Here is an 11,101-nt window from a genome sequence, read left to right as displayed (position 1 = left end):
TGATTAAAAAGCCAAAATACAAAGGTCTTATCATAGCTTGATTAAAAAGGCAAAAGTACAAGGGTCTCATCATAGCTTATGTTTATCATGAAGTTGGTAGTTCAGATCGAGAATGCTTCTCCTTTGATCTAGTCGCGGGACCATATATATATGTGTGTGTGTGTGTCAATTTACCAATAATACAATTATGAGGCTCTTCTGATGCATCTTGATCCAAGGTGAGTTCACTGGGCCCGGAAAGCCGATACACTTTATAGAGAAAGCTGCCCCATTTACTCGCTGACGCATTATCAAAACACCTAAAAAGAAACATGTAACACCTAATGACCAAGTTACATTCGATCAACAAAATAACATATCTCATATCTTTCCTTATTTTTTTTAGATCTTGGCCACAATTACTACTCGGATATACCAAAAAAAAAAAATTATAAAAAAATTCAAATTTTTTTATAACTTCGACTAACCTCGTGACAACGAAAAATAAAGTGGAGAAAAAAATTTCTCCGAGCTATGTAATTTAATTAGGCCGATAGGCCTTCCTTTGGAACAGACGTTTGTCGTCCCTTTGCCTCCCGTGCTGACACGTGGAGAGTTATGCGATTGGCGTTAAGCTGCGGAGAGTTAGCGATTGGTGTTAAGCTGCGGACGACCAGGAAACAGCATACCCTTTCCCGTCGCATCCCGTTCGGTTCCGTCGAGAGACCCACCGCTGGCCCCATTCATGCCGAGCCCTAGGGTAGTAATGGCGCATTCTGTTGCGGTCCCTGTTTTGCGGTTCTGCGGTTTCCGTGCTTCCATGAGCGGGAGCCTTCTTGGATCAAACTACCGGCCGTCTGTCAGGGTATCTTGACCTTGCAAAAACTACGGGCGTAGACCAAGTGTTCCTTCCTGTAAGTGACCAACAAAACATTGATGATTTGAATAGAAAATTGAATAGGGCAGCAAATGATCTGGAGTCCAGAACCAAAGACAATTCTCGGACAATAAGGGATGTACTGGAGAATGTGTACAGCGATCGGTTCCTGCAATCTTGTGGTGAGATGGACAGGGGATGTCGTCTTCGCGGGTTCGAGACGGTCATCCAGCGTTTGGATATTTTTCCTATGAATTGTGGGGCACAAGGAGCACATGCTTTTGCTTGATTTGGGACGGGACTCCTTCCAGCAGGCGTCGTTTGAATTTCTAAATGTCCTGGGATTGATCGAGGTTTTTCTCTCACTGGTAATTGGAGTTTTCTTTCAACTATTTTGGGCCCGAGATCAAATGGATTTCCAAATGAAGCTTCCAGAAATTTTATTTTGCTTTCAGGGCTCTCAAATTCGTGTTCTTTTAATCTGAAGCAACAAAATACTTTCTCTTTTCCTTTCATGGTTCTGAAATTTGTGTTTTTTTTTTCTTTTCCTTTCAAAAACAGAGAATTTCAAAATGTTGAAATTTAGTTCAATTCTCGTGATGATTATTAATTTCATGCATTTAATCTTGAAGTCGGTGGATGCGCTCTGCTTTTCCGTGAGTTCAATTCTTGTTTTTTGCCAAAATATGTTTTTTGTGGATTAGTTTTTTCTTCTTTTGCGTTTGATATCGGATGGCACTGATATTTGTTGGTGGTTATTATTTTGTGCAATTGATATTTGACTATCTCTGATTTTTCTCTGGTTGAATTTTCTTGCTTTTATGAATTCCAGTTTTAGGTTTTTAATACTTAATGAAATTTAAGTTTCGTGAAAAAGCTTTTGGCCTTTTCTTTTGTGCACGCAAAGCTCCATTTCATGTAAGTTGTGTAATTGCTTTCATATTTTGCTCAAATTTAGTTTTTTGTTGATACATATAAGTGGCGACTAGTCTCTCTGTGCATTCGATTACTTCATTTTCTTTTGCCATTTTTGTTCGCATGTGGTGTTTAGTTCAAGCCACGAGTGGCATGTGTTAGGGTATGGCCTCTTGCTGGTTGAAATGAGAGGCATATGATTTTTCATATTTACGGAAAGCAGGCGAAAATGCATCGATTAAAGATTCTGATAGAAATTCCAATACGATGTTAACCGTTGGCATAATTGGTTGGATATGGCTAAGTGCATTGGTTAAATATATTTGTGTTTTTTTAATTCCATTGACGGGCTTGACAATACTGGTGCTTAGTATTTGTTTTGAAAGTGCTTCCTTTAAACACCCGAAGCATTCCAATTAGCCCGAATAAATCAGGCACAACCACTGGCCCGTTCTCACTAGCAAGCAGCCCTCAAGGGGAGGTACATTTCTATCAAAGTTACCCAGTTGTTTCACCTGGTCCCAATTACTTATCTCTGTCTCCAGTGGATTTGAACCTGGGTGGGTAGCTTGACATATCACTGCCTTTGCCCACTGAACCAGGACCCCATTGGCAAGGGAGGGGCTATAGTTTTCGATTGTATGTGAAGGCGTTTACAGTAGAGCCATTTATTTCTGTTTTCATTTAGTTTTACTTCAGATACAACTGAGGCGTAAAAGATCTGTTAGATGGGGTAATAGTTGTCGTCATTTCTGTTGTAACTTGGCACACATCTTTGATTTAAGACCTTTTTCTTTTTAAAATTTTGTTGATGAAATGCACAACTCAGGATACTAAGGGCTACACACTTCCCCTCGATCTGTGAGGATCATACTAAGGGCTACACACTTCCCCTCGATCTGTGAGGATCAATCATCATACTAAGGGCAAACCTGCCAGTTGCAGTTTGGGCAACCTTGTATGGCGGGGACCTCGAGTGAAGTGAGGTCAATATTCGTGGAGGCAGCCAGCCCAGGGACTTGACCCTGTGACCTCCACATTTGTTATCTGCTGGAGTTTTCCAATACCCATTTTCTTATACTTACTGCCTATCCCATGTTCAAAAATCTTAAGTATTTAATTGATTCATAAAAGCAAAGGTTTTATACATATATACAATCGATTCCATCAATTGGTTGGGATGTAAAAGTTTTACTTATAATGTTTGGTTTCATTTAGAGGCTTGGAACTTTTTACAGTCCTTTATTAACATGTTTGGATTTTGTAAACTCACTTCTTGTTTATTGGATATGATTGAATACTGACTTGTGTTTTTCTAATTGCATTGATATGCATGGCAACTGGAAATTGTTGTTTTCATATTTGATTGTATTGCAAAATTGGCAGTTTTTATCCTACGATATATTAGTGTTTTGGAATTTGGAAGTTGTGTTATTGCTATATTTGATACTATGATAGGCTTCAGAATTTTTAATTGTATTTTGTGACTTTATCAACAGGTTTGAAATTTTATAATTTATAGATTCTATTGGTTGTCTTGGATGAATTAAATGACAAATTACCATGCTGTTTATCAGGAGATTGACTTTCCCTTGTTTTAACTTTTAACAAAGGGGCCATTTTCTTTGGATAAATAAGTTAAGACTCGAATTTAGCTGCAGCCTGCAGATGATTTGATCTTTTATGTGGGGTCTTTTGCTGGAAATGGCTGTAAGCATAACAAGTGTGTCAGAAGTAGCCTTCAATGACTTGCTATCATGCACTGGCCAAACTGATAGTAAATTGAAATGTATTTGGGACAAGGAATGGATGTGGAAAGGAAAGGGAGATTGTGATTCAGCTTTGGCATTTTCTAGGAGTTACGTTTGCACTCCCACATTGTACTTGTACTGGTTGTATCCTTCAGTCCCATTGACCTATTTATGGTCATTCGTTGGACATTAATAAAATTTTCTTATCTTATCTTATCTAATGTAGTAGCTAAGTGCATCCAAGTGGAGGAAGAGCTGATTATTTTGTTCTGACTGGTTTGAATGAACTTTGATGCAGATATCCAGATTGAGACAACCACGTTTTATGGAACTGTGAAAGTCACCTTTCAATGTCATTTGAGTTGTCCTTCATCATCTAACAAGTTTGTTTCCAGAACTGAGTTCATATGGCGTCGGGTTCAATTGAGGGAGATGAAAGATTCGCTAACATGATTCATCGTCAACAATGGCAACAAAAGCAGGAGATGAATGAATTAGTGGAGGCCCAGTCAGTTTCCACTGCTCATGCTGAATTTAGACGAGGTTTAGAGGAGCTTGTTCGGGATCATTTCCATACTTGTATGACTCTTGCTTCCTGCAGTTCTACTCATGAAAGTGGAATCAATGGGCGTAGAGATTGCATTGATGTTCATCACTTTGATGAGGACCATGATGATGGTGAAGAAGAGGAAGGTGATCAGCTTATACGTAGAAGACGCAGATCTAACATTGAAGAAGATTTAGCCGAGTCTTCTGCAGCAAGAAGACGCCAATCTAGGATCTTGACTAGATGGGCTACACGACAGGCTCAGGAGATGATCAGAAGTTGTGCTGTTGGATTAATTAATCCAGTTTTGTCTTTGTTTTATTACTTGCATTAAGCTAATAAGCTGTGATTTTCCTGAGCCAGGCGATTTACCTTAATTGTGGTGGCTGCAGCAATGCTGGTTCTGGCATTTCTTGGACTTTGTATGATTTACTACCTGTTTCTAATACCCAAATGCACCATAATATTGGGACTTCAATTTTATGTCTGAGCATTTGCGCTTATTGAACTTTAAATCTGTTTTCCTTATTATTATTTTTTACTTAATTTTTTGAACTAATCTGATCCCTATGATTGTTGGTTGGCAGTATTTTCTATTCTTGGACTCAAGACTCTGGTTTACTTGTAAGTTCTATATGTAGAAAAACTTGTTTTTCCCACGAGGATAAAAAATGCATGAAGATATGGTTTGATAAATTAAACCATTAAACATTGTCCTGTTGATTATTTGTTTCTGCTTTGTTTCTCAGTTTGGTACTTGGTGCATGGTTTCTTGTGGCGGGAACATTTATTCTCTGTGGAGTGTTCGTTTTATTAAACAGGTAAGTTGGTTTTATCTCTAAACCCCCGCGGTATTCGTGTCCAAAATATAAGGTGGTCAGCACTTCCAGTAACACATTTGGATTGTCATTGTCAAATACTTGGTTGATATTTTTCCCTTCAAAATAAAAGCCTGCAATGATGTTTTTTCTTGCAGAAAGAAAAACAACAATTAAATTAAAAAGGTTACATTTGATGGATTATTTTTTTGTTCTGCAAAGTTTACCACTATTAAATCTTTGCCTCTTGATATTTTGTTGACATCCAAATAGGCCTTCAGGGTGAAAAAAACCTCCCTTGAAATGTCAATTCTGCTGCTACAATGAATGGTCATTAATATTTTTAATCAATTGAGAATGCCATGAGTGAGATATTTACATTCATTAAGAACTAAATATATGAAAGGGTTCTACATTCATTCATTAGCAGCACTTGCTAATGAAACCTTATCAATTAGTATTACCTGAAAGAAATTAGTTATAGACACCAATGCAATTTGATCAGCCCTTATAATTGGGTTGGATCTCGTTCAAAATGATGAAAGACTTATCCAAAAGGTAGGAAAGGCATATACAAAATACGCATGAATTCTCCCATGAATCTTCCCTTATGTGCCAAAAGGGGAAATATGGAAGAAATTTCCTTTTTGTTCTCTTAGATAACAGTGTGAGATTCTTAGTCTAGGTTCCTCTCTATAGGTTCATTGAGCATGATTTTGATCTAGCTTCCCAGTATTGCTCTTGATCCTTCTTAGATGTAACCTGTAACCATGGGATATTGGCGAGGTAATGTAAGTCTAATGTACGATTAGAATTAGAAAGCACCGATTTGATGAAAGAAATAAATATTTTGAAATTTTATAACCTGAATACCTCTTGTAGGAAGTCTGTGGTGCCTGCCTTTTCTTTCAGGACATTTGAAACCACAGCTTTCAAAAAATTCCAGCACATTCTCCCTAGGTCCATGGTAGACAATCTACCCCTCTGATAAGAGTATTATGTCATCAAAGAAATCAAATGTTTCTGGCGCTGGCTGCAACAGAGACATGAGAATTGTTGCATCCATGAGATGGGTAAACTGTTGTAGGCATTTAACTATCTGATACGTGGTCGAGCTGTCAAGTCCTGTCGAGATCTCGTCCATGAAGAGAGTCTTGGTAGGTCCAACAATCATCTCCCCTGATACGTTCTCTAATAACATAATGATATCTAGACTATGTGATTAGTTATATTTTTCTTATTCTGGCACTGTTTTGGTAGCCTGAGGTATTTATCTATATATTTTTCCAAGCAAAACCTAATATGAACCTGAGGAAAGCTTTGTCACATTTTGGATGGCATTCTTGATAAACCCATCAACATAAACTAGTACACCTGATCAAAAAGCCTTTAATCCAGCACCTGCTATCACAAAAAAGCTTTAATTGACAATGTCCATGGAATTAGATGAATTGAATGGAAAATGTGGACAAATTGTTGAAAAAACATCTGGATGCTGTCACATGATTTGCAGGTCAGTAAACTGGTAAAATGCATTTTGTTGAATATTATTTTTGATAATACCCCATTCATTTTTGATAAAGATAACTGGTTCCTAGTCTGAAAATTAGATTGTCTAATGATAGCTGTAGGTTATGATATCTATACTGTGTGCATATGGATGCCTAAGTATTTTCAGTTGAAAAGCAAAGCTACATACTAATTGTCCATGGCTTAACAAAGATGTTTCTTCAAATGTATCTAGCTTACGGCCATGACAGATCAAAATTAAAGAGAATTTCTTTTGCTCTGCATGATCATCATCTGTAAATACTTCTTCGTGCTCGCAATCATCTCGTGCAAGTTAATTGACCATTCTCAGAGAAAACCAACCACTATTTAGTATTGGGTAGTTAGGTATAGTCTAGAGTTGGGCCCCAAAATTTTTTAGGAGATTGGAAATGCATCACAATGTGATGTTGAATTCGTGTCTGTGAAAGGAATATGTATACATAGTTTTTAGAATAAACTTACTCGACAACTATACCCTACTTTTATGTTGAACCATTTTAGTTTATATTTGTATTAATCATAATACCTCTGGCATAGCTTGTGTCAAACTGTTACTCTTGTTTCCAATGATTCATAAAAAATTACAGATCATAAACAAAGATATTCAATTGGTACAAATGATGTGCAGGCATTGCAAAGTTCCATCTTCCAAATGGCTGTTTGATTATTTTTCCAAACAAAAGTATCTTATTCACTGCAGTGTCCACCTTCAAAAGAGCAGATAAATAATTCCAATTTGCAATCACAAAGGATGATCCAATTTTACTGCAGTGTCCACCTTCAAAAGAGCAGATAAATAATTCCAATTTGCAATCACAAAGGATGATCCGATTTTATGTTGCCTTCCCATGTCAACACTGGTTGCTTCATCATCCCCAAGAATTTTTAGCAGATGCAAGGCATTCCAAAGGGCCTGTCAAGGGGATTCTCTGGACGGGCAGAGTCGGAGCAGAGAAAGATGGTGAAAGAAATAAGAGTGAGGAAATATGACAAGTTGCTGGTAATCAGTATAGAGTATCTCCTGGCACATTTTGTTCACAAAAGTAAGGGTACTTTTGCCCATGGTAATTTGGTTGTGGACCCCTATATTGTGTTTGTGCACCCTCACGCTTGTAGATTTCTGTGGGCTTGTTTTTCTGCATTCAAGGTGGTTCTGTGGTCAGGAAACCTAGAGAGGTCCATGATTTTGTGCTGCAGAACATTTTAGGAGGTAGTAGTTCTGGTAGGATTCTTTCTTATTCCATTGAGGACTGTATCATAACGAGAATCAACCGACAGGGCAACGCAGTTCATGGATGTTATAAGAATTTGACTAGAGTGTGGGAAGATCTGGGAGACATGGTAGTGCAAATACGCTTTTAATTGATACTTCAAATGTGGCCAGGGTTAGAAATCAAGATGGAAATGTCATTTGCCCCATTCCCTACCAATATCATGTGCAGGCTTCTCATGGGCAACTAGAGACCTATCTCTTGCCTTATTTGGAATGTTTGGAATCGGTGCCACGTATTCCTGAATTTATAAATAATTTTCCTGTTTCGCCTGGAAACGGAACTCAGTTGGCAACGGTCTCAATTCGAAGAGGGCAAGGTTATTCCACCACAGAGTCATGGAATTTTAAACAACTGGAATATGTTTCCGAGCAGTGTAACTGAAACTTCTAATTCTCAGTTGCATTAATTTAATACTCAATGCCTTGGGATTAGTAATACTGCCCAACATTTTCCCATTACAAGAACAAACATCTCATTCTCGCAGTCAGTTCCACCTGCTGCTAACTTCGGTATTTTTGAAATGTATCACGGACTCTCGTCAAGCGTATTCTTGGGTTTCAATGATCATATACAGACTTATAGCAACATTAATTATACGAGGGAACTTATTAAGCTGAGTGATGACAATATGAAATATGCGAGGTAACTAAATCGAGGGAACGTTGATTTGCATAACGTGGCCTGTGAGAAGGAAAAATTGGAAAAGACGCTGCAAGAAAGGGAGGGCTGTCTACAAAAAGTGGTAGATGCCTTAAAGAAAGTAACTGAAGAAAAGAAAAAGGCAGAAGAGAAAAACGCTGACATATCAAAAACATTTGTAGAAAGGGGTAGGGCTTTGAAACAGGTGAAACTGGAGAAGAACTTAGCAATAAAACAGAGAGAAAACATTATTTGTTCTTTGCGAGGAACTGTCTAAGTTCTGCAAGAAAAGTTAGGAAGCTTTGAGAAGAAAGAGAGAGAAAAATATTTGTCAAGATGGAAGCTGAGAAAGAAACGGCTCAAGTTCAATCTACTTTGACAACTATCACTGAACTGAAACGAGAAGAAAACTGTATTCTCTCTTTCCTCAGTTGTTTCTTCAAGAGTGAAGCGACCAGCGTCCGTCAACACTAGTAGTCTTTTGTTAGTTTGATGTTTATGTCTTGTTATCAGAAATCATATAAATTATCTTTTTTCCTTGCATCAAAATGTTTTATTCATTTTATAAGAGCTTTCAAATGTCCAAAGATTGACAATTGAAAACTGAAAATGCAGCTCTCTTGCTTGTGGACACATGTTTGGCATGTCTTGTATTAGAAAGTGGCTTCAGCGACATGTGAATAACATTGGCAAGGTAAGATTATTCAACCTCGCAATTGTTGATTTCCATGGTCTTGATGTTAAGTGAGCTGGTAAGGCTATGAACTTTTTCAAAAAGATTAAGTTTCTATGTTTTTGTTGCAACCAAATCTTGGGAATTGTAATTTTCTATTTCTGTAAATGTGTAGTGTCCGCAATGCAATAACAAAGCTGAGCTGGATGACATCAGAATTCTTTATGCCCCAGTTATAGCTGTCACTGCTCAACAATAGTGGCAGATCAGTCGTCTTTGTTGCAATACCCACAGTTTCTAGTAGTGTCCACAATGCAATAACAAGGCTGAGCTGGATGACATCAGAATTCTTTATGCCCCAGTTAGAGCTGTCACTGCTCAACAATAGTGGCAGATCAGTTGTCTTTGTTGCAATACCCACAGTTTCTATCATCAAGAGACAGCTGAAGATAATTTTTTAAAGGCATTAGAAGGCTACTCCCTCCCCAATTCCCATAAATATTTGTTTGGTGAAGGGTAAAGGCTCTGAGAGAAAGGAAACCTTGTGAAATTCTAAGGCTCTTTTAATTTTTGTAATGCACCTAAACATCATTTGCTTTCTAATTTTGTATCAGTAACACGATGCTTATCAAAGAAGCACAAAGCATTAGACTAAAAGAACAAAAAGTTAAACAGACAAAAGCTAATTACAAATCTGGATCATTTCCGCCTTACCTGGGGAAATTGTTACCAAATTTTGTTGATTTTAAAAAGATCTACCCTTTTTCAATGAAGGATGTAATAGTCTTAGGTTCTTGGTATGGATCTGCATGCTCTGTACTATTAAGCATCGACAAACATCTTCTAATGTGAAATGCTGTAATAGTCTTAGGTTCTTTGTGTGGACCCGCATTTTTTGTATTAATAATCATAAACAAACATCTTCAATGTGAATATTAATAATGGACAAACATTTTCTAATGTGAAATGCTTGAACTAGGGAAATAACACTTTATCTTGTTAAAGATATATTTGAAGCAGAAGCAGTAGTGCAAATGATATCATGAGAAACAAGCATGTGGAGGTTAAAGAGATTTGAAGCAGAAGCACTACTGCAAATGATATCATGAGAAACATGCATGTGCAGGTGAGTAAAGTTCTTCATCAAAGCAACATGAGCATTTGAAAGTAGGAGTTGTTAAATGTTCTATGTTTTTGTCTTCTCTTTTTTTGATATATTTTTTGAATGGGATGCATCCAAGCATTGAAATTTCAGAAGTTGGGCTTATTGTGCATATGAAATGGCATGTGTTCATGCTTTTGAAATTTTACTCAGAGAAAAGAAAAGATGGATTTGGTATTGCATATGAATGAGATGTATTCTTCATATATGCTTGGCCATCTATAGAGGTTTCTTGATTTTGGGTAATTAACTTTTGCTCAAAATGTTTTATTCATTAATACACTACAACTATGCTATGTTTGTGTAATCTCAATATTCGCTGGCCTGAACTGGTAAAATATAATCACTTCGGATCTCTTATAACTTAATAAAAAATGCAGATAAAGGTATTTAGGCAATATGAATAAGAAAATGTTAGAGAACAAAGGAAATTAATCTTCACTTTTATTAAATTCTAGTACTATCAATTTCAATAATTAAGATATCAATTTCATTATTAAGGGTTTGATTTTTATTAAAAACTTTAAAATTCTAATATACAAAAATTTTGGTGTTATCCTGAACGTCAAGGGCACCTCCACTTTGTCTTCATCAAACTAAACCAAATCAATCAGATTCCAATTCCAGTAACGGAACGAAAGAAATGTAATATTTCTTCCTTAATTTTCTTTAACTAATATTGTAATATTTTAATAAATAATAAAAAATAGTCCTAATTTTAGGTGTTTAACATTAAAATCCCGCGACCTTCAGAAAATACTTTGTAGTTTAACATTTTAGCTTCAATAAAGCCATAAAAGAAAATTCTGCAATCTTTAAAAAATACTTTGCAGTTTAATACACCAACTTGGTGTGTGGCTTGGTTGTGACCTTAAAAATGGATATTATTATTATTATAATATATTTGCTTGACTC

At 36.7% G+C, this 11,101-nt stretch overlaps 1 protein-coding gene across 3 annotated transcripts; it reads left to right on the top strand.

Annotated features, from left to right (window-relative positions):
- The first annotated feature begins 682 nt into the window (after positions 1 to 682).
- Positions 683 to 10,206, top strand: LOC149158731 (uncharacterized). Of its 3 annotated transcripts, XM_089436302.1 has the most exons (6): positions 683 to 1,224; positions 3,821 to 4,491; positions 4,657 to 4,693; positions 4,819 to 4,890; positions 8,967 to 9,045; positions 9,200 to 10,206. In XM_089436302.1, the coding sequence occupies exons 2-6, from the start codon at positions 4,464 to 4,466 to the stop codon at positions 9,281 to 9,283; spliced, it is 300 nt and encodes a 99-aa protein (XP_089292428.1). In that variant the 5' UTR covers positions 683 to 1,224; positions 3,821 to 4,463; the 3' UTR covers positions 9,284 to 10,206. The 3 variants fall into 3 exon arrangements, with proteins under 3 accessions (XP_089292428.1, XP_089292426.1, XP_089292427.1); XM_089436300.1 differs by lacking the exons at positions 4,657 to 4,693; positions 4,819 to 4,890; positions 8,967 to 9,045; positions 9,200 to 10,206 and having other exon boundaries at positions 3,821 to 4,557; XM_089436301.1 differs by lacking the exons at positions 683 to 1,224; positions 4,657 to 4,693; positions 4,819 to 4,890; positions 8,967 to 9,045; positions 9,200 to 10,206 and adding an exon at positions 1,249 to 3,629 and having other exon boundaries at positions 3,821 to 4,558.
- Positions 10,207 to 11,101: the final 895 nt, after the last annotated feature.

This window comes from Pinus tabuliformis, chromosome 5_2 (genome assembly GCF_031772625.1).
Source record: "Pinus tabuliformis cultivar Carrire ecotype Pingquan chromosome 5_2, CPIR1, whole genome shotgun sequence".
Lineage (NCBI taxonomy): Eukaryota > Viridiplantae > Streptophyta > Pinopsida > Pinales > Pinaceae > Pinus > Pinus tabuliformis.
Note: the sequence above shows the minus strand (reverse complement) of the source record. Positions and strands in the feature narration are given on the sequence as shown.